Below are 24,540 nucleotides of genomic sequence, written 5' to 3'. Positions count from 1 at the left end.
TATATATATATATATATATACTTAATATATCTATTTTAATATACCTAAAAATAAATAAATCTATATAAGTATATATAAAGTATATATTTGACAATGCAATAAATATTTACTTTATATGTATTGTTAATGTATTATATATGTAATTTATACATTTTCTTGTTTAAGCACTATGCCAAGCTGTTATATAAAAAATTGCACAAATTATTGAATTAAAAAATATAAAATAAACAAAAATAAAAAAAGAACATGTATTTTTTTCACTTTTATGTCATTGATATTGAAAGAGAATATAGTTTTTCCTATCATTATTATATACAGTAGTACTGTATATATAATATTGTAGACTATGCCAAATGCATTTATTTTTGATCGTACATAAAATCTCGAAAAAACCGGTATATTCAAGAAAAAATTGCCGAACAATTTAATATATTGTCCAGTTATGTTTATCGTCCTCTCTTGGAGAAAGGATAAGTTCTTATCGTAAATTAACCTCATATTACTCACATATTACACATAAAAAAACGCATATGTCCTATCGTAGCACCGTACCTTTATATTCGTCGAGTAATCAGTCTATATAATATTAAATTAATATCCTCAGGTTCTCCCATAGATTGTAAGGAAGGACTGATATAGCAGGATACATCGTCCAGTATCTTTTATTTACTTCTGGTTGACGTGAAGACGCGCGCAATGCAACTGGCAATGACTGGCAGTACTGATCATGATGTATCTTCTTCTTCATCTATGATTTATTGACCTTTGCTGACCTTAGAAGATCTTGTCTAGCCGGCCATATGATGTATAATATAATTATGTTTACGCCATGCCTCCACTTCTCCCATAACCCAAATGTCAAATGTTTCAAATCATGAGATCCTCGCATGCGCAGTAGCGCTGAATAATTTTTGCTTTGAATTTTGAATGTGAAATTCATCGAAAGAATTCATCTGATAGATATAAAATTAATGATGAAATTTGCGAGAAAACAAATCTATTCATTAATACACCGATAATTATGGCCAATAATAGGGTTAAAGTGCAATGATACGCGATTTCTAATACTCTCGAAAAATTTATTTCTGAATTACTAGGAGAATATATTTTGCGAGGAAGTCGATCATTCAGTTCGCGAACGATAATGCCTAGGAAAATGTGTTCAAATTTATTTCTGACTGACTAGGAGAATATGTTTCGCAAAGAGGTATGCGAAAATCCGGCGGGAGAATCTTTAAATAATCCATCCTGATTGGTTAAAGCGCGGACCAATAGAAAACGATCATGCTTGTGATTGGTCCGCGATTCAACCAATCAGGATGGATTATTTAAAGATGCTCCCGCCGGATTTTCGCATACCTCTTTGCGAAACATATTCTCCTAGTCAGTCAGAAATAAATTTGAACACATTTTCCTAGGCATTATCGCGAACTGAATTATCGACTTCCTCGCAAAATATATTCTCCTAATAATTTAAAAATAAATTTTCTAAAGCATTAGGAACCGCGTATCATTGCACTTTAATTTAATTACTTACTGGCCATATTTATTAGTATATTAATGAATAAATTGTTTTCTCGTAAATTTCGTTCAGTTTATGCAGTAGAGATTGCGCAAATTCAAAGCAGTAAATTATAATTAATAAAATAAATCGACAACAGATAATTGTTCTCATACATTCATGTGTATACATAATTTATACATAAATGTAATTTTTCAGCGCTATTGCACATGCGTGCGAGGATAATTCGGAGTATTTTGGGTATAGTGGAGGCATGATATATAAATATAATTGTATGTACATACATCATATGGTCAGTATTGTCAGTAGCGTTGCGCGCGTCTTTACGTGAAGCAGTAGGAGATAGAAGATGCTGGACGATGTATCCCGCTGCATTGGACCTTCCTTACGTCTTATGGGAACGTGAGGATATTAATTCAATTTTATATAGACCGATCAACTCGACTCAACGAATAAAGGTACGGTGCTACGACAGGACATACGCGTTTTTTTTTGCGTGTAATGTACAAGTCTAGTGCAAGGTTAAGTGTGATTGTGAGTAGGCGTAGTGCATCTGTCAAATTGATGCTCGATTTACGATAAGAACTTTTTTCCTCCAAGAAAGGACGGTAAAAATAGCTGTATAATATTAGATTGTTCAGCATTGTTTTCTTAAATAAACCGATTCTTTCGACTTTTTATATTTTTTTCTATATATACGAACAAAAATTAATGCATTTGTCTTTTTACACTATTATATACACACAGTATACTAATATTTATAATTATGATTGGGAAAAAAAATTCTTCTTCTTCAGTAATATCAATAAAATAAAATTAACAAAATCCATGTTTTTTTCAAATTTTGGTTTATTTTATCACTATTACATGTTATATTTGTTTAATATTACAAGTATACTGTAATATAAATTAATATAAATAAATATTTAATATTTATATATAATATAAATTAATTGCAGTACACATGCTTCAACGCTTCATCAAATTACATTTTACTGGGCTCGACCAGTGGCAGTATTTACGTGTTCTCCAGAAAACCATGTTCATTTTTGTATATAATACCCTTATCGGTAAGAAACAGTTTGATTTTACTTATTTATTAAACAAGATATATTTTTTCCTCAATATATGCATATGATAATTATAACTAAATGTCGATTATTAAAATAATACAATTTTTTTTATTGTAAATGTATTTCTCATTGCTCTCTGTAATATTAATTAAATATTGTATCAATAATTAATTCTTGTTCATTTACCAGGAGGGTGTGATTTCACGAATAGCGATATCACCTGACGAAAAGAATGTAGCATTAGCAACAGCTCGTGGCACAGTCAGTATAGTCTCTCTGAAATCTACACCTCAACTGATAGCTATATCTATGGGACATTTATATGAACAGATCACTTGTCTCTGTTGGAATAATAATAGCACCGATATATATGTAGGAGATGCAGCTGGCAAAGTTTCTGTCATAGTATTATCTATATTTGCGGTAAGTTTTCATAATAGATCAAGTTTATCAAAAATATTACTGAAAAAATCATTAACATTTTACAGTATAAATATATAATTTAATATAATGTTAACTTATATGCATGTAATGATATATATTTACAATATGATGTAACTTATATTATTGTTGTAGCATATTTAATTTTACACACACACACACACACACACACATATATATATATATATATATATATGCATTTATACATTAATATCAATTAATACATTATTCATTTTTTTTCTTTTATAATTGCCAGGTCAAGGGAATGTTTCAAACTCCGATCTGCATACTGATGAACTTGGATTCTAGCATCGTACAGTTGGACTTCTTCTCACCTCTACTCCTAGTCTCTACATTATCGCGCTGTTACATTTGCGAAACGGTGCAAGAACAGTATAAACATATAGGCAACAAGCCACGGAGTGGCGAATTTGGTGCGTGCTTTTATAAAGTGCACGAGAACACCGCGTTGAATCTGCAGAAAGAGGAGAGAAACATAAATGATGTGACGCATAACGCGTTTAACTTGATCTCGGATAACGACAGCAACATCCTGGGCGAGAAGAATCATACGAAGATCTTTTGCGCTCGACCCGGCTCGAGATTGTGGGAAGTATCAGCTGACGGAACCGTCGTGAACACTCATCAGTTCAAGGAGGCTCTGGCCATTCCTCCGACAACGATACTTCGATCGAGTCTCTTAGACTTTAGTCACAAGGAGGAAATAGAGCGCGAATGGCCGTCACAGTCCATCAACTTCTCGCATTTGTTCGTGATCGCGCGCAGATATCTGTTTTCCTACACGAATAGCGGCATGTACATTATTGATCCCATCAACGAGAGCGTGTTAATGTGGAGCAACGAGTACACAAATATCGTCATGGCCGCGGTCGTGGACGATCATATCTACCTGATGACCTGTGATAGCGAATTTCATTGTCTAGCGTTATCGTCCCTCGACAGTCTGATACTGCGATTGTATCGTCACGAACGGTATAGTGAATGTATAAACGCGTGCTATGTATATAGGTCGCAATTGTCCAGACTTACCGATATTAAGGAGACCGTCGAGATGTTTGAAATGGAGGAAGATCTGCCGCGAGTTTCGCAAGACGCGAAAGCGATGCTGCGGCCGTTGATAACGCTTTTGCAAGCTGGTAGTAATAATAGACCGGCTAAACTAGACTCCGGAATCGTAATCGTGCATTCGGAGAACGGCGGATTCACGAAGAGAACGTACGACTGCGAAAGGATATCCGCGTTGCAGTCTCCCGAAACTTCCAATGAAGACGAAAATCTCGCACGAGAAGAAACGACTTCAACGGACCTACTCGATTTGGACGAAGATAATTGCGAGAAGCTCGACGACTCGCAACAAAATGTAATGCACAGAGTGCAGTCCGACTTGCAGCTGGTCTACGATTTGGCAAACAGCGTCAGGCCTAACATATCGGAGAAGGAAATCGAGGAGATCATTTTAGAGACGGAAAAGCTGATGAAAACTATTAAAGAATTCTACAAAAGCTCGTCTGGACTTCAGAGTTTCATTTACGAAGTCACTCGCGCCGCCGAATTGCACTGTTATAATACATTTTTGGAAAACGCTTCGGTGGAACTACTCCACTCCATCAGCAACGACTTGATCGTGCGACAATTCGCCCGGGCCTTTATTCAGATCAACTCGCCAGCTTACGCCAGATGCAGCTGCGGCTATCCCTATCCGATAGAGAAGTCGGTGGAGCCGAAGTTCCTGGCGATCGGCGAGTCCTTGATCAGGAGATACGCGGATGCAGATCTGCCGAAGGAATGTAGCAACGTCTGCGACCAGGTGCCCTACATGTGGCGCGTCTACCTGGCTATCTGTATCGAGAGACGGAATACGCTAGACGACTTGTTGAGACAGTGCCTTCAGACAAGGGATAAGGTCGTATTATCCTTCCTTTTGCCGGCATTGAACGAGCAACAGTGGAGTTGCGTTGACACGTGCCTGAGCGAGATCGAGGAAGGAACTTGCCTGTTTTGCGCGATGCCTCTCACCGAGAAACCCGATTACAACGTATTAGTAGATTGGAGCGCTATCGCCGGAGAGATTATGAAAAGAGAGGGACCAGACCAGGCCACAGCGTTTCTAATTAAGCTGAAGAACATGATTCCGAATGTTAATTTCGACAGAAGGTATTGAGAAATCTTCAAATATTGAGAAACACCATTAGTCTAGATTATCTGAAAGAAGTGATGTTAAAATGATAGAGCATAACATTAGTGTATTTATATCAACAAGAGTTTTATTAATAATAAAGGAATAACAAACATATTTTGCGTATCATATATGTGAAAAATAATTTTGAGATTCTATATTGTTACCGATGAATGTTAATTTGTGTGCCATATTTCATGATTTCCAGATAAACATTTTTTTTATTAATAAAACTCTTGGTAATAATGTTTGATAGTGACTATATGAGTTTTTGTTTGCCTGTAAAAGAATATAGAATGTAATAATATATACAATTTCACAGAGTGCTTTTGATCTCAAATTTTTTTGTATTTTTATTTTTGATTGTTTTAGTTTTTCTAAACAGTTGAATATTATACAATATAGATAAATAAAAAGATTAAAGAACTTTAGAAATAGATTTTACATGTATAAAGTGAATAAAATAAATTCAAGTCATTTATAATATTGCTTTAATTATGTAATTGGAATGAAATGCCTTTGTGATCAAAACACTCTGCACGTGTACAAAAATTATAATTGATTTTAGCTAAATGTAACAGCTAGATACTGATATTATCATCTGACTTTTTATTACAGTATATTCCAATCTATCGTATTTACAAAAATGCTGCATCGTCGTGGTCTGAAGAAGTCTATCGATTTCAGTAAAACTAATCAATTATCGGAATTCGGTACAATATGCTCGTCACAGGTAAATCTCATTGCTCTATTTCTATTATAAAAACAATCTAGACAAAAGATGAAAATCTAAAAAACATCAAGAATTATCTTGAAATTTAAACATGTAATCTTATATTATCTGAATATACAAAGTGAATCGCATAATTCAAGTCACCATTTCTAATTAAGTACACCTCTGTAAAAATTTTAAAGAACTTATTAATAGTGTCTTTAAAGTTTTTAAAAGAATTAGGAGCATTTTCTGAAAATGTGGCTAAAATTCTATGTATCTTCAACAAATAATTCTGTTTAAATAAGATTCTAAAATAAAGAATTTAATTATTCTGCAACAATGAAGAAATTATAACAGTGAAAGTTATGCGATGCACCTTGTATTCTTAAGCAGCTTAAGGAACTCACGGGAGAATGCGATCGAGAAATAATAATGAATTTTTCAATGCCACAGGTGCGCGAACAGCTGGCGAAATCGCTGGAGAAAGATTTAAGGCGACCGATAAACGAAAATGTGTTCGGGAGCGGCGCTCATCATTGGGGTATGCGTCATCAGGCTAAATCATCGACGTGCCCGTGTTGCACATTATCTTTACAGACGCCGATTTTATTAGGTGATAGTGGAATCGCGATCTTCCGTTGCGGTCACGCCTATCATGTAAACTGTATGATAGAGAGAAAGCTCACTAGATGTAATCTTCATTAGCAAATCATTAGCAATCTTGTAAATAAAAGTCAAATAAAAAAGAGTTACACACGCATTGTACATGTCTCTCTTATATATAAATTAAATCTCTCTTCATATATATATATTCTCGAATTTATTATATATTTATCGCTTATATAAAGTTTTCTCTCTCTCGCAAAGATATATTATATATATACTTGGATTTATTACCTCAGTACATTCAGTTATCACAGTTATTAAATTGAACGAACGAGTTTTCACAATCAAATTTCTTAAATTAATTGTAAGAACAAATTCGCTATGATACAAATACTGTTATTGTACTCTTCGCATATCTTTCAAAATTACTGGATCTTAATCGTTATTAAAATTTGTTTTCTTTCAAATTGCAATAAGATAATGGCATTAATCATAATTGCAATGATTAAGTATAGCTTCTAGTGTACAGAGAATTGTCAGATATGTGTATGTGTACAGTATACAAAATAAAATTTTCTCGCGTGATTCCTGACGCCGCTTATTAAGCTTTTGCGAGAAATTAGGGAAAGGACAGATGTACATCTATATATACATTTACATTAATATTACATTATTTGTCTTATCACTTACCTTATTCGCGACGTTATTGAAATATATATTATAATTACACGCGTATAACGTGTAAATTTCATATATTGAGCTATCATACATATGAAAAATGTGCAACTGATCTTTGGCTTTCTCAATTTTTTTGCTTTTGCAAAGTGTGTTGCGTTCTTTAGCCAAGCAAAAGCTTAAAATCTTAATCGTTCGTAATTAATTAAATTGATTTTTAATGTAATATTACATGTTATTGTTGCAATATATTTTATATAGAAATAGAGAGATTTCATAACGATAGATAGTTCCTCTTATAAACTTATAGCAAAATTTCTAAATTAGATTTCAAGATAGACAATTAAACATCGACATATGTATCCTTACATGAAATAAATTTCGTATAAAAATTACAAATCTGGTCGATTTTCATTACTATTTCTATAAACATGTCGTGTATCCTAATGCAATAGCACCGGACACATTAATATTTTAAATATATATAAAATTATCAATTTTAAAAGAAAATTTACTAACAAGATTATTTTTTGTATATCGATATCACAGTTCAAATTGCAATAGTATGCATGAATTTTTGCTGTGACTTTTTATCACAGTAGGACTAGAAAATATTTCTCTTTTATATACTCTAACTTTAAATACATACTTTGTCTATAAAATTATCTTGTATATACTTGTAAAAAAGCAGTAAAACATTATGTAGCACAGATATAAATATTGATAAAATATTTTTGGCGTATTTATATATATACGTCCTCTACTAATTCATATAAATTTGAGTTGAAGCACAATGTATCTCAACTTTACGAATTCTTGAGCAAAACATCGATTGAATACGCTGAATCGTTGACACAAATAAATATTTCATCTTTCTTCAAAATGGATATCATAACTTGCGCGACTTGCTTATGCAAAATATATATATATATATATGCGTGTCTATCATTGCATAATAAAATCTCATGGAGAGAAATAAGAGATATAATTGATTACAATAAATCTCGCAAGATATTAAGATATATCCACGGTTTTTAAAAAATATTTTACAATACAATTTGTGTGGAAGCAGAAAGATTCTTTTCGGAATATATGGCTATATATGTATTAAGTTTTATGCTTCCATATTTCTTGAGAATCGACATCGCGTAATATTTTAACATTTTTAGTATTTCATAAATATCATTAATTGCCATTAAATAGCCTACTAATTACACCAATTAGATTCTTCGTAAATAAAGCATTTTGCTTTGAATGAATAATGACGAAAAGAGAAAATGATCAAAGATATGACAAAATGTAGACGTTGATAAATAATATATCATCGACACATTTTCTCTCGATATAATCATTTTGTTGATAAACAATTTTAACGAGATCGCGATTTATAAAAAGAGGAAGCACTTTGTGAGATGATCTTAACACGTTGCTCTCTCTGCTGTGCAGTTGTTTAAATAATTTCAAAAAATGGATAATTATGCCAAATATTACTTTCACAATTTGTTGCGTATACCATGAAGAAGATGACAAGAATATGAACGATTATTTTAAAATTCTAGCAATTACACATACACAGTGGACAACGTGTTAATATAATTTGCAAAATAATCGAGAGTTACGATTGTACAGTAAATCGTTTACAAATAAATATATAAATGTCGTTTATCCCTTTCGTTTTAAAGAATATCACGAAAGAGACATTAAATGAAAGCGTCTACTTTTTTTCACGAAAAAGGTGCACATATCCGTGTATCATATTTTGTGTACGCACAAAATAACACGCTTAAAATTAAATATAAACTAAATGTAGAGAGCTGCTTTCTTTGTGTTGCACTTACCCATTATTACGTCCATTTACATATCTCTCCCCAGGCAACTTTATTCTCTCTCTCTCTTTCTCTCTCAACTATACTATTACGCAAATAAAATGCTACGTGAAATCAAATAAGATATGACAAATAATCGCATTCATGACTTATAGTACACGAATCGTCGTAATAATTGCGGTTTCTAGTTTGCAATTTGGTTGAACACCTTTCTTGAGGCGTCGTATCGTATAAATGTGCACTTAGCAAACAAGTTATTCTCTAGAGAGTAAAAATTGATAAATATGCGTAAGATAATAAATTATGCGGACGATTGTACTCGTGCGATCGTAGAAAACCACGCACAAATCATCAATAATAGAATTTTAATTAATAAAGTTCTCTAAATATTTATCTATACATATATTGTATAATTATATATATATATATATATATATATATATATATATATAATTATTTACATATTATATAAATATATAATTATTATAAAACAGTATTATAGAACGATTTTATGATGACACACACAAATGTACGATTCTAATATTGATAAATATTGTGCATGGTTTCTCGAAAAATATTTGTAGAACATTTATATCACATTTTATAATTATATAATGCCCCTTTTTGCGGGACAATAATGTATCATTGAAGAATCGTCAAAATTTGCAATAATACTGCATACGTAAAAACGACTTTTTGTATTCATATTAATAAACGCTACGTGTTTCTTTCTCGTAAATTTAAATAAACGGAAATTCTATTAAGAAATCATCGCACTTCAAAATTCAATATCAGACTGAAATAACTAGCTGCTGTTCTTGGATGATTCAGCTAGAAAAATAGCAAGCGTGTTCTACTTTAATGGCATTTAAATAGGATGCTAAATATTATCGCACATATATATATCACACGTATGAATAAAATTATATATGATCGCGCTTTGTGTAGCAATCACTTTTCAGTTAAAAAATTTATACGGTTCTTATTAAATACGTGTTAAAAATCTGATGATGCGCAAATAATCACAAATTGTTTTCATAAATTCGAGGAAGAGTTTACAATGGAATTTCGCAACATTCAAATGATATTGAATGTGCAATTTGTCTCGAGCAGTTTCTTAAATTTTGAATTTTGATACGAGTAGATAGTTAAAAAAAATCTTGAGCTTAAAAATGCATCTAATGCATTATAAAACTTAAAAATACATTAATTGTATAACAATCAAAAGATTCATTCCTCATGTGTGTGCATCGGATTCTTTGACATAAATAAAAATTAAAATATTGAATGTGTATGTAATTCATGCAGAAATAATCTTAATAAAGGAAAGAACCTTTTTCAAGCGCTAGTGAGTGGTAAATTATAACGTTAAAATCGTATTATATCATCTTTAGCCACATATCAATTAATAAAGAACAGCAGAGTTCTGATTATATCAAGATTACATAATACAATGATTTACAATTTTTGTAATTTGTAACATAGAAGTCAGGAATACATTATATATATATGTGACTTTCTAATATTGGAGACATGTTCTTATTTAACATATATATCTCTTAAAATTTTTATATCTTAAAAAAAAGACAAATAAAATTCTATCCTTCTGAAAAATTAATATAAAGACTAGTTGAGCATAAAAACTAAAAACTTATTGTTCAAGAAACGTTAATCTTAATTTATATATATAAAAAAATCATATGTGTATCCCTTTATATAAATACTCCAGATTCAATTACGCATAAAAGATAAACTTTGTAAAAAATGTTTGTTTCTTCCTCGTTTCGTAGAATTTACAAGCACTTTGAAATTATTTATTAATCCAACAAAATTTTATTTGAAGCTTAAAGTTTATCTGTAAATTCGCAAAAAAATGAAGTATTTAATATTTCATTTTTATAAGTGGAATGCGTACAGCGTTTGAACATAGGAAGAATACTAACAATTTGCATTTCAAAGTCATTTTGCAAAGAACCTTAGGTTTTTATCTTTCAAAAGATTGATGACTCTGTTATGCAAAATGTATTAACTGTTAAATAGACTTAACTCAATAAACTTATGTTTATAGTCAAATTGTTATTTCACTTATTTATAACAGAGTGAAATATATAATGTATAATGCATCACGTTCGATATGTCAATATCTTATGCGATACACACATCGCCACCGCTTTACATAATTTTAAGTAAACAATTTGACTATCTCATGTACCAAATTATTTTGATTTTCTTAATGCTATTTGCATAGTCTTTAACATCAATGATATAATAATCATTGATATATATACTTTGAATAGCGCATGAAAATATATGCGATTGTAACCAAAGCTTCATGCATTTTTTAACTTAGTCTTACAGCTCACAACACAAAAAGTCAGGAGAGTTTATTGGTTTTACATAGAAATAATTGCGTTATATATAATGCTTCGTGAGATTGATTTTCAAAATATTCTCTATGAAATTTGTACGAATTTTTAGTATAATCATACATATTACATATATTATTATAATATTAATACTGTGAGTTACATGTTATAATTTTTTACAAAATATCTAACAATCTGTACAGCCCATTCTCATAAGCACAATATTATAGCGCATTTATTTCTAATTTCTTATTATAAAGCATACTCCAATTTGTATTTTTCTTCGAAAAGCAGATCATATACAATTATTAAAAATTTATTTCATTTATAGCGGAGAACGTTTTCTCTTTTCTATTATAAATCCTCGGATGAGAGTACAGCTTATTCATAATACTGAATAAAAGATTTTGCAAGTTACATAGGCCGATCACATCAGAGGATTACAATACATATTTATATATAATTGATCTAGCTTTTCGAAAAACTGAAAATTCGGGAGCTTCATAAAATCGCAGAAACAAAAATATAGTTGTCTATCTTTTTTCATATCGTCAGGATTTTGTGTGTACAAGATGAATAAAGTAAAGACATGTTTGGCATTTATATTTTTTTGAAAGCGTATATATGTATTATATATATATGTATATATATATATGTTAAGATACAATCTTGAATCTCGTCCGTGCTGAAGAAGGTTGAAGAAGGTTTCTCGCGTAAGATGTCTTCGTTCTTCATTCCGTTTCTCCAAGAATATTCTTGCTTTCGTCGTACAGCTTGCTCCTTTTTTCCTGTTATTTTCCTCTTCTCACTGTAAATGTATCTTAATCTCGTACGAGAGATGCATCAAAATATGTTTCTTTCCCCTTTACCTAATCTTATACGCGATAGCCATTCATTTTACAAATCTATCCTCGGACTAAATGTAAATATTTTCTTAATACAATTACATAGATATATGTATACATATAGAGATAAGTGCATTATATCGTATTAAGATATATGTATGCAAGATAAAAGTAACTCTGCGATCAATGAAGAAGTTTCACGGTGAGCACGAGTTTGGCTACTTTGAAAAGAAGACAAGAACATACAGAATTCTATATGTGAAGTTATACTAAATCCTCGGACTAATCTAAAGAGCAATTCGTTAATTCGCAAAAAGTACCCCCTTTAATGAGATTATCCTAATATCTCTCGATATTGTCGCGTTTAGTTAACAATTCTTTTAGCTGTCACATATATTCATACCAGCATTACAAGCGACATAATATTACTTTTACTTCAAGAATTAAAGCTCCTGGCTTCTCGCCGACTATATTGGAATTGTGATCTCGAAAACTATCCTTTTTCCCTTTATAATCAATCAACAGCTGTAATGACGCTCAGTCGGTCTGATCTTTGCACATGCGCAAACATTGCGCAGTACAAAATTTAACATCACGCTTATTTTACGGTTGTTGATTGACTGTCAAGGTATTTTCAAAGTGTGCCACAGTCATTTGAAATAATTTTATCGTGAAATATTTTTTCATTGAAAAATGGCATCTGAGAGTTTTTTTCGTTTCTGACGTCACAATTTAACATGATCGCAGCGAGGATCTAGGAGCCTTAAGAGACGAGGATCGCAATGTGTGTATGAATGTGTATATGTTGTACATCCATCTGATGTTTCGTTAAATAAATTCTGCAAGTCTGTGGTTTTAGCACACTTCCTATCGTCTCTCTTCGATGTTTGTATCTTTTGTTCTGTTGTTCTTTTCTTTTTTTTTAATGTCTTGAGCGATGCGAAGAGTCTCCTCGTTCATCCCGACGATCCCGTTCTCGTTCCCGTTCACGTTCACGTTCCGGTTCCCGTTCCCGCTCGGATGGTCTTCGGCTTGATTCACGTTCTCGATCTCGCTCTCGCTCACGCTCTCTGTAGCGATCGTCATAATACCTACACAAGTCACGTCAGCCAATTATCTTACTTTAGTGCTGCTTTCTTTTTTGTTATATCTAACGAATCCATTTTAACATGAACGTTAATCTTTCATGTTAATGCTTAATTTAGTACAAAGAAACACCGGATATATAAATATCGCATCTCTTTGTTTCTCTCACCTTGTCTGCTCTAATGGATTCTGCTCTATAATCGATATATCTCTCGTGTACAAAAGCGCATAAGCACAAACAAATTTAGAAAGATGATACTAAAAAATACGCGATCACAGATATATGTAGCTACATAATTTTTACAACAGAGATATACACAAATGTTTCTACAAAGATGTATATGTTTTCCTGATCTTCTATACAAGTTAGTAGCAATAAAAGAGTAATATTATTGATCAAAAGAACAAGTTTTGATCTTTTCGTTTATTTTAATCTTAATTTAATCGTTATTTCAGCTTTTCTCTTACTTCGCTATTCTATGCGCACTTTGTTCTTATCTTGATGAACGAAATGAAAGATGAAAGGAAGGGAAGTGGATTTGTCTACGCAGTGGACGCGTGACATTTCCTATTTCTGCATTATTTCAGTGTTAAACTTAGCGTTTATTTAAATCTACATGCATTCACTGTAATGAAAAAAAAGTTAATTACCTAGACGCCTTGGAAGATGAGACGGGTGCCGTCTCTGGCGGTTCTTCTTTTACTCTTGGCCTGGCTGATTGACGTGTTGTACTAATGAAAAATGGATATATTTTGTTATGACGGTACCATTAAGTAACCAGGCTTATTACATCTCATAAAAGCAAATAGATTATACTATATAAGAGAGATTATAGTTCAAATTATCGCTATTTCGATATCAACGAGAGTTACATTTCGCGAGAGACAAGGCTATTTTACAATTACATCATTAATCATTCGTAGAAATATAACATAAATGTATCGTAATTGCGATCAATTTATAAAATTAAGATTTAAGTACAAGTTTTTAAATTTTAGTAAATACTAATATAGATATATTAACTATCAATGACTTAGAAGACTGATGATTTAAGGCGACATATGATATTTAACATCAACCCTGGTACCATATACCAAAGAAAGAGAGATAAATAGAATAGCATGCAATAAGAGTAAATTGAGCAAATTGATTAACACAATTGACATTAAGTAATACATATTTTTATGTACTTTTAATTTTTTTATATCTCTCTCTCTCTATATATATATATATATATATATATATAAAGTCATAATTTTGATCAGTGATTGGCGTACATGATTACAGGGTTTCATGTTCACTATGATACTAAAAGTTTCAGTACAGAATGAGACCGTGAATTAGAAATATTTGTCACATATATAAGTATGTATGTATGTATATATATATATATATATATATATATATATATATATATATATATGACAAATATTATGGCAAATATTGTCTTTACTATCCATTATACTTTTATGCTTGCAAATTATATTTTACTCAATAGTCGAGAGATTTTTCGTCGCTCTATTCACTGGATTATACTTATAAAATATATCGAGATCCGCGTAAAAAATGATGTAGATATACGCAACACATTTGTAAATCTTAAAATTAAAAATAGTGATAAATAACTAAAATATTATAAACAATTGTGTATGTAGGTATATGTGTGTGCAACCAAATCTCACATTGCGACTTGTGTGTGCCTGGTTTTTCCTATGCGTAATCACGAAAAGTCACAATTTAATTTGTGTACGCGAGAAAACCGAAAAGCTAATACAATACTTTTTGCACAACGTGAATCTGTGCGAAAACGCGGCGCGAATAAATACATAAATCTTTTACATTTATATTAATATAATATCCTGTTACATTGCAATATCTTTTAAATCGTTATACCAATTTTAATGTGTTAAACTTGTGCGCGAGTATACTTGAAAATATATATATATATATATATATATAATTTATCGTATAAAGATACTCTGCATATAATAATATAATAAAAAAAAATAATACCCAATAAAATAAATTTTATATTAAAATAAATATAAAAAAATAGATTTTAGTTTTAATAATTAGTCAATTTACTTTTTCGTTAACATAACGAATACAATTTGTGTATTCTTTGTCTTCGTATATTTCGTAGCATATTTTGTAGACGGACAATGATGAAATACCGCATTATCTATTGTTTACACGGATACACACATAATTAGAGTTCGAAACTTTTGTCACCTAATACACTATCTAATCTAATGTCGTGTCGATGTAGGAACTATTATATAAGAAAAACATGGAATATATATACATTGCAAACTTATACACAATGGATGATTGAAAAGCACTTATACACTGATGGATATGATTAAAAAAATGCTCGATTGCGTAATTATACACGAAAAAGATCAGTCGGCAGAATATGCTGCCCCCAGAGAAAAATTACGATAAACTTCAAATATGACTTTGCAATATTAGCAATTTTGTTCATAATAAAATATCGCGTTGCATTATATTACGATGCATAAGATAAACGCAGCATTAACTTTCTTTTCCTTTCGTATCTACAGTGCAATAATTTGAATAAGATTTAAAACAAATGAACAATTTTATGATTAAGGTAATAAAAATTTGCGCTATTATATAAAATTGTCGTTAAACCTATGTATTTCTGGCTTATACTGATCTTTTCTCTTTTCTGCTATTTTTTTAGAGTATTATGTACTCTATATCTGCGTTCGACAAAATCATAGATTCTTTCGTGCTTTTTAATTCTCGCTCGCGGACAAACGCACAATGTAGAAGTTCCGCATTGACGATCTGTCTTCGATAGACAGCGTAAAGGAAATTTATTGATTCGACATAAATAAATTCCAATATACTATGCGAGGAAAAAATATATCGGGACGGAAAAATTTAGTTAATCCTTTTACACAATCCAATCTAATCTAGTATAGTATAATATAGTATAGCGTATACTCTTATATTTCTGCGAACGACATCTCTCACGGAATATACATAATACTTGATTCGCGTCTCTGCGTAAATGGCTTATAGCTCTTTAAACCATTAAAGTTCCCAAAAAAATCAAGAATTTTTCCCTCAACAAGACTCGTCCTTTCGCACAACTGGACGCGCACTAAAGGTCGAGAGGTGCAATTTTAAGAGAGTAATCTGGTGAGATCATTTGGCTTACCTTTCTTCTCTGCTTCTCTCTCTATATTCACGATCTCTCTCGCGTTCGCGCTCTCTTTCTCTGCTGCGTGATCGCTCTCTCGGATATGGTTCGCTGTAATAACGTTCCCTGTCTCTATCGCGGTCTCTTTCTCTCTCACGATCACGCTCCCGATCGCGCTCCCGGTCCCGTTCTCTGCTACGTTCACGATACTCGCGATCCCGGCTCCTGGACCGTTCGCGTCGTCTTCTATGACTGCGCTCTCTGTCGCGCGAACGCGAACGTTCTATAAAAAGATTTGTCAAATACATAAGACTGAATGACGCAGAGTTTTGAGTGTTGACGGAAAAAAAAGATTTTTATATTTCTATTTTAGGAAAGCTAATTGAAAGACTTATCCTGAGTACTTTTAACAGAATTGATCAGAATGAAGCACTCACCTCTACGTCCGGATCCATAGCTCTTAGTTTCGACGCCGCGCAAAGTATCCTGGAGAGAACTGATCAGGATCTTGCATCTGTCATCTGCTGCTACCTTGGATTGTTTTATCAGCGATATAGCAGTAACCAGAGTCTCTATGGCACTTGCGTATTCGCCCGCCGCGGCATCAGACACCGCCCGAGCGATCGCAGACGAGGACACTGTGCGATTGCGGCTCATTATCTCTTCGAATTCTTGTTCGGTTAACGGGGGTGGACCTTCCGGACGATGATCAGGACCGGGTGCTCCGTAAGGTGCCTGAAGATATAGATATAATATAGAGAATTGTATTGAAATATTTTGTCAATAGAAATTTTGTTATAAACATAAAATCCACAATATTTCGTTCTCGTAAGGTATTAAATTTGTATGGATCAATGATAACGTATGCAATATGATAATGCGAATTAAAATACAATATTCCTTTAAACAATTTGAAACGAGCACTCACGCTCGTATTCTCTTAATACATTGTAACAAGTGTGATTAATTAGACCTATCCTTTATAGATAAAGTATCTATAGTATGGATAAATTACTTACTATCTGTGGTATGGATAAACTATTCTGCAGAGAACTTATTTAAAATAATAGCATGTGTTAAAATTTAATGTACACATAGTAGAAGAGAAAATTATCGACTATCGCTCTTTAAATATTTAAACGAGATGTAACGAGATAATACTTGTGCACTTGGTGGCCCGTAACCATGTGGCGGCACATGCGGCGGTCCATGTGGTTGTCCATGAGGGGGACCATGAGGAGGACCGTGAGGAGGACCATGAGGTGGTCCATGAGGCGGTCCATGAGGCGGACCGGGAGGTCCTGGTGGATGTTGACCGGGATGCTGATGAGGTGGTCCTTGCGGAAAGAAAGCTGGATTGACATGAGGTGCTGGGCCACCTGGCGGTCCTTGTGGAGGTCCTTGCGGTGGTCCACCATGTCCTGGAGGCGGGCCTCCTGGGCCTAATAATGTGCATAATTAATATCAATTTCAGCTGAAAATATTTTCAAGTTTACTTCAATCTCGTTTTTATTCACGGGCATTTCCCTTAAATGTTATTAAACGTAATTTATAAATGCGTTGCAAAAAAATCACATTCCTACTTTATAATCTCGAATTATATTCTTCCCCTTCAAATCATATTTTTCTCCTTTTCCATTATGTATAAGTATATTATCATTTTATATTTATATATATGTAACATATAACATAGCAATTGTGTAGTCAGAAATTCATTCATGTAGATAAGCATATATGATTTGTAGATATGGTGCAATAAAACATATAATTACTGCAATGAATATTAATGATACTTTAGGAATTCAATAAATGGTGTCTTTTGCGTATTTAAATTTACGTATTGAAATGATCCTTTGAAACATCTTGCACCTGAATGCTTCTGCCAGATCAATTTCCCTCAATATCATGCATCTTGTGTATAGTTAAACAATTGACTAATAAAATTTGTAACACCGAACGAGCATTCTAAATCTCTCACCACCCATAGAACCTGGAGGAGGTCCTCTCTGTGGTGGGCCTTGGCCAGGCTGCGGCCCTTGCATATGTTGATGTTGAGGGAAACCTGGTGGTCCCTGAGGCCCATGATGCATTCCTATGCACATATCGAATAATCTTATCAGTAATACTAATATGCTCTTTCGGCAAATTGACATAGTAACATACTATCACTACTTTGAATGTGCGATTTCGGTTTCACGAATTCCCACCACATGTTCTTCGTTGGTTTTTCATTCATCGTTTATTCGATCATGCAAATTGAGAAAGTACTACAAATACATTCAAGTTCAAGATGTTTCAAAGGAGCGATATATCTTAAAGGTTTTGGGATGAAAACGAGATTTCACGAAGATAAAAATCACGTTTTTCATGGAAGTATGAAACAAAAGCCGAACCTGGCGGTCTATTCCATTCAGGACGCGGTTGAGCTCCTCTTGGATCCCCTGCAGGTCCACCAGGATGTCCGGGTGGGCCACGAGGAGGTCCCTGGCCCGGTGGTCCAGGGGGACCACCGTGAAATTGCTGGATAAAGGCAGATAAAGATTCTATTTCACTCCATCATAATTACACAATCACTAATTTTATGAGCTTAGTGAGAAAAAACAAAAAATTAATAAATAATTTTATAATTAAAAAACATTTGTGTGTGTGTGTGTGTGTACAAGAAGACAAATTGACATTAGCATACTCTATAAAATTAATAAAAATTAATATTATTTACATAAACAGTCTCTGAAATCTTTGTCTAAAGAGATTATTAATACTAAAAATTATAAAAACAAAACATTTCAATATTCTCTTAAAAATTTAATATTGTTTAAAGTATTATATATTGAATATTATACATATAAATTATAATAATATAATATTATATGTATTATTGTTAGAAGAGCAATTATTAAACATTTTATTATTAATTTCCATAAACTTCTATGCATGTATTAGTAATATGCATAACATCTGTTGCAAATCACAAGTATTATGTATACACAAATATATTGTGATAACATCCAATGTATCAATAAAACACAATCCAAACTCGACTACTAACCTACTTTAATAATTTGGGGACAGATTATTTAGAACATTTAATTAATTAATTTCTATTAGTCATATATATGCTGCAAGTTTCATTTAATTCAATTATTTTTCAATAATTTTTTTAAATATGGCCAGTTTATCTAAAGATTTAATCCTTGGAATTAAAGCACTCTAAAAACAAGTAATGAAAATAATTGACTAGATTAACACGGAATAATCTATTTTTTTACAAGACGAAAAAAATAGAAATTGAAAAAAAGACCTCATTATCGATTACCTGTGGCATATGATAACTGGCTTCTGAAAGATCTCTAGTGCAACTCTGTTTACACGTAAGACATGTAAGTGCAAAACATATTTAAGCCTGTACTATGATTACTTACAATAAACAGACATGCATTAACCAATCTTTTCGAAACTGTGCAGATTTCTGTATAAATGCATTTTTTACACAAGTATCACGATTATGCCCATCAAAATAACCATTAAAAATATTTCATAATATACCAATAATCAGATTCTCTGCACAGTTTAAGGAGATTTCCATATATTTTCTATATATCATAGAGCCATCATAGGAATTTTCAGAATAATACTTTTAAAATAATACTGATATTAAGAGTTCTATGCAAAAACACAAGTTTCTATGTATAATTTATCTCTATTAAATATATTTTAATAAATTTGTGTTTAATATGTTTTTTTTATATCTTTTATATGTTTTTTTTATATTTTTTGTCTTTATGTTTTGAATATAATACTTTGTTATTCTCATTATAGCCATTCAATACTCTACGAGTAAAAATTTATATTATTTTGTTAATTTAGAATATATTTTTGCTGTATAGCTTTTTTAAGGTATATACTTTGCAACATTTCCAAAGAATTACATTCAGATCGCATAAATTTTGCTACAAATAAACTTCAAAAACTTATTTTTAATTATAATGCAGAATGCAATATTAAATAAATACGAGAATACGAGAATGTAATATTATATAGATACGAGAATACGGTTAGATGTGTATTACGAATATTGTCCATTTATGAGTAATATAAAAAAAAATCTGTCAGTGACACGTACCATTCCAGGTGGTCTATGCTGACCAGGACCTGGTCCTGGTGGACCTTGCTGAGGTGGGCCACCCGGTCCACTGGGTCCTCTAGGCGGTCCTGGAGGACCATTAGGACGCGGTCCGTTCCATGGTCCTTGCTGATAACCAGGCGGAGGACCTTGATTAGGGTGACCAGGCAAAGGATGATGTGGACCCGGACCCGGCCCTAATGGCGGACCATGCATTCGTGGCGGTCCCTGCTGACCCGGTCCACCTGGACCAGGCGGACCCATTCCGGGTGGTGGCATTCTCTGAGGTCTAACACCCTGTGGAGGACCCATCATCATTCTAGGACCGTGATTTTGTTGTGAATGTTGAGGATGTTGAGGATGTTGGGGATGCTGTTGATGAGGTGGCATTGGTGGCTGATGTTGATGTGGATTATGAGGACGTTGGCTCTGACTCTGTTGCGGAGCCGGAGCGGGTCGTGTCTTACACTGCGATTCAAACTGAGAACACATAAAGAAATGTGTATAAATCCCACATGTACCCACTACTCGCGATATATCGTAGCGTATCTGCGTACGCTGTAATTGCCTTTTTCTTTTTATTTGTATAAGAATGTACACATACTTGATTCAACGCCTGTTTTGTTGGAAAAGTCACTACAGGATTCTGACCATGTAATTCCTTCTTCGGCAATCTTTCCATACATATTCTCATACTCTGCTCAGAGCCCAAAGATATTACACAAAAACCTTTGGACTGTCCGTTGGCGCGATTCTCGAAGAATTTCACTTCTGCAAAGTCAGTCACACCGATGCTTTGTACTGCATCTGTTATATCTTGATCACTTGTCCACTGAAAGTAAGAATATTCGTTATGATTTTTTAAGTCGACTCTCATTGTCAGCTACTCTTTTTATCTTGACTCTTTTTTTTTTAAAACATTTTATTAAAATATTTTTTTTCAGATAAATCTTTAATACTAAAAGAGTTCCAAAAGAAAGATAATAAAAGAGAAAAAATACTGTATATATGCAGAAAGACAGAGCAGAAAAATATATTACATTAGAAAAACATGAATTCATAGATGTATTAGCTTTGTCATAAATGTTTTATCTTGTTTTATATTATGATACAAAAGTGTTAGAAGAGTAATAAGAAAAAAATATCTAAAAAATATTAAAATTAAATCTTTCTGTGCATATATACCCATGTCAAATTTCCAACGTAAAGCTGATGACGTCGACCAATTTGATTTGGTTGTATATTGTTGCCGAGTTGATGATAAGGGGCATTTCCATTAGTTTCCTCATTGGGAGACGTGGTATCACCACCACCGTCCCCGGTATTCCCGGAGGAGACGCCTCCATTACCACCTGCTGGGGCGGCAATCACGTCATCATATAGATCAACGCCATCACCGGCGAATTCATCCTGAAACAGATGTGCAAGCAAGCGATGAAGTATGCTGGAGAAGTACGATGAAGACATTAAATTCATTTCTTTTATTTCTGGGAAAATGTGTGTCATTGTTGAGCAATAATATTAAACAGTATTTTTTTTATTTTGTATCTCAGATGAGAAGCAGACAGACTAATCACAACAAATATAAATATGCAATGGTAGAATTTTATTTTAGTATGTAACACGCACACATACACACACACACACACACGCACACACACACATACGTATGTGCTGAATATGTTACAGTCAAAGTGCAAAATAATTCTACAGAATATAATTAGATAAAATAACACAACACTGAACAAATATTCTATACTTTACTTGTCTAATCTAATTCTTAATTACGATCATTATCAAAAGTTATATATATTGTATTCATCACACAAAAAGAATTTTGATAAATCTTCTTTTAAAAAAAGAAAGAACACCAAATTTATAAGAATGTATTGAGTTCATGTTGTTATTTGAGCATTGAGTATGAATACAAATAAAAGCTACGAAGCATCAATTTAGTAAAACAGTCTATAGTAAAAATTATTGAACTAAACTAAAATGATTAAACTTGTAAACAAAAGTAGATACTCGCAATGTATATTTAAAATAATGCTCAATATGACAATATGATCTCAAGATGCTTCAATGTAAATAAATTACATAATTTATGGAAATTAATTATCAAAATGTAAATAATCTTTAGATGTACCATTTTCTTATTACACGCAACTTCCTGCACCTTGTGGTTCAACTGATCAACCAATCGTACACTTCGACTGTAACAGATATGCAGATATACAGACTTTTTTTGCATCGTGAAGAGACAATAAAGCGCAGATTGAAGTCAATGTAATTTCGACAAGTTTAAACTATATGTACCTAAACATAATCTCAATGTATTTTATTTCTGGATTATATTTTACATATTTACTCCTTTCTTTCCAAGACATAATTGTATATATATATATATATTTAAAGTACAAATAGCATTCTTCTAAAAGATATTGTTAAAGTATCAAGAAAAGAAGAACAAAAGCTCTTCCAAATTCACATTCTATATTTATATAATATAATTAATACATGTAACAGAATAAAATCGCTATTTAATTCTAAATTTTGAGAAAGAATAGTATGGCAAAAATCAATAAGAGAAGAAAATAGAGTTAATATATTAAAAATTGACTGAAACGAAATTACATGGATTTCAATCCTTACAGAAGTAAAAATTACTAAATTTCTTCGCAAGGAAGAAGATCCCCGCCTCCAAAAAACCACAGAGAGTGTGTAATATTATATATATCTCGCATGCAAGTGTGTATATTTTTTTATGTGTTTTGCGTGGAGGGTTGAAATTACAAGAGTCATAGACAGACTAAAAGACGCGGGAGGGGGCAGGAAGAGTGGGAGAGACAGACAGAGAGAGAAAGAGAGAAGAGTATAAACTACTCGACATTCGTCTTACCGCTAGCACCATTTTGCGGTCAAAATTCCTGCTGCGAGCCCGTATTAGTGCGCTTTCGCGCCTAAAGCTCCGGACGGAAACGCGCGCGAGCGCACAATCGGCGGCAGCAGACGAGAGACACGAGGGCACTAGCTCAGAGAGACGCGGCCGCAGAGGAGGACAAGGCAACAACTTCGGGGCGAAGCGTCTCGTTTCTCTCCCTCTCGCGCGCGCTTATTTTCGCCGGCTCGCGAGGACGCGCAATAATGAACGCATCAATGACGTTTCGCGAGGACCCGATTTGACAGCTTCGGCTCTCGGGGCCGCGCGAAACAATTAATTCGCCGGAGCGAAATCGCGAAGAGACGACAGAGTCCTTCCCGTTCCCTCCCCCCTTTCCGCCCCCACCCGTGAACCAACCTATTGGCGCGTCGCGATTTTACGCGATCGTAGATACCTTCCCGACGAACGCCTCGAAAATGAGAGTGAGAGAGAGAGAGAGAGAGCGCGCATGCCCCGCCGGTCTCTTTTCGTCGCTTATTTCAAGGAGAAGTTGCGAGAATTACCTGCGCGAAATCTTGCTCGAGATCGTCGGCGTACAAATCTATGTCACCGTCCGCCATTTTCCGTACACCGACGCTCACTGCATCGAGATACGCCAGAGGAACCGGGCTGCTTCTCGAGGATATACAATAAACGCGACGTGAGCGCGACGCGCGGTCGATTACGCCGTAGGCCCCCGCGATTAGCCGGACGTGACGTCACTGGGGTGGTGGGGTCGCGCTCGCGAGGTTCCGCTTTCGCCACGCGATCGATTCGTCTCCTCCCGGTCACGTGGTCGAGCGTCCGCCAATGGGAGCGGAGAATGGATTTCATTCTCCCTTTCTATTGGTAGATTTTTTTGTTTCCCTATACTTTTCTATTTCGCGCGATGGAAATGTGTTTGTTCCAATCGGAAAACTTGGTTTCTACAGGGCAAATGTCATTGGCTGATTTTTTGGACAAACTTGCATA

General features: G+C 33.3%; 2 protein-coding genes across 6 annotated transcripts; one reads left to right on the top strand and one right to left on the bottom strand.

The window, feature by feature from the left end:
• The first annotated feature begins 1,804 nt into the window (after nt 1-1,804).
• On the top strand, nt 1,805-6,760 carry pink (WD40 repeat domain-containing protein pink). Its single transcript, XM_029318992.2, has 6 exons — nt 1,805-1,980; nt 2,482-2,592; nt 2,785-3,018; nt 3,293-5,211; nt 5,852-5,966; nt 6,402-6,760. Exons 1-6 carry the CDS (start codon nt 1,882-1,884, stop codon nt 6,651-6,653), a joined length of 2,730 nt encoding a protein of 909 aa, XP_029174825.2. The 5' UTR covers nt 1,805-1,881; the 3' UTR covers nt 6,654-6,760.
• On the bottom strand, nt 5,820-24,281 carry Cpsf6 (cleavage and polyadenylation specificity factor subunit 6). 5 transcript variants are annotated; one of them, XM_085485510.1, is made up of 12 exons: nt 24,093-24,159; nt 22,795-22,861; nt 21,834-22,058; nt 21,253-21,480; nt 20,649-21,128; nt 18,919-19,045; nt 18,504-18,617; nt 17,687-17,967; nt 16,963-17,260; nt 16,544-16,808; nt 14,004-14,084; nt 5,820-13,357 (listed from the first exon to the last, which is right to left on the bottom strand). In XM_085485510.1, exons 2-12 carry the CDS (start codon nt 22,795-22,797, stop codon nt 13,189-13,191), a joined length of 2,271 nt encoding a protein of 756 aa, XP_085341636.1. In that variant the 5' UTR covers nt 22,798-22,861; nt 24,093-24,159; the 3' UTR covers nt 5,820-13,188. The 5 variants fall into 5 exon arrangements, with proteins under 5 accessions (XP_085341636.1, XP_085341637.1, XP_029174782.2 ...); XM_085485511.1 differs by lacking the exon at nt 24,093-24,159 and adding an exon at nt 23,548-24,079; XM_029318949.2 differs by lacking the exon at nt 22,795-22,861 and having other exon boundaries at nt 24,093-24,281.
• Nucleotides 24,282-24,540: the final 259 nt, after the last annotated feature.

Source organism: Nylanderia fulva, unplaced genomic scaffold (assembly GCF_048542155.1).
Source record: "Nylanderia fulva isolate GAGA-0341 unplaced genomic scaffold, ASM4854215v1 Scaffold37, whole genome shotgun sequence".
Lineage (NCBI taxonomy): Eukaryota > Metazoa > Arthropoda > Insecta > Hymenoptera > Formicidae > Nylanderia > Nylanderia fulva.
The sequence above is the reverse complement of the archived record's forward strand: the minus strand, read 5'-3'. Positions and strand labels throughout refer to the sequence as shown.

Excerpts from the sequence above, each read along its gene's own strand:
- Cpsf6 (XM_029318949.2), bottom strand. The coding sequence starts at position 24,149 with ATGGCGGACGGTGACATAGATTTGTACGCCGACGATCTCGAGCAAGAT. Across the intron at positions 22,059-24,092 it reads TCGAGCAAGATTTCGCGCAG|GATGAATTCGCCGGTGATGG; the intron begins GTAATTCTCGCA and ends CATCTGTTTCAG. Across the intron at positions 19,046-20,648 it reads AGCATAGACCACCTGGAATG|CAATTTCACGGTGGTCCCCC; the intron begins GTACGTGTCACT and ends GCCTTTATCCAG.
- pink (XM_029318992.2), top strand. The coding sequence starts at position 1,882 with ATGTATCCCGCTGCATTGGACCTTCCTTACGTCTTATGGGAACGTGAG. Across the intron at positions 2,593-2,784 it reads TGTATATAATACCCTTATCG|GAGGGTGTGATTTCACGAAT; the intron begins GTAAGAAACAGT and ends TTCATTTACCAG. Across the intron at positions 5,967-6,401 it reads GTACAATATGCTCGTCACAG|GTGCGCGAACAGCTGGCGAA; the intron begins GTAAATCTCATT and ends TCAATGCCACAG.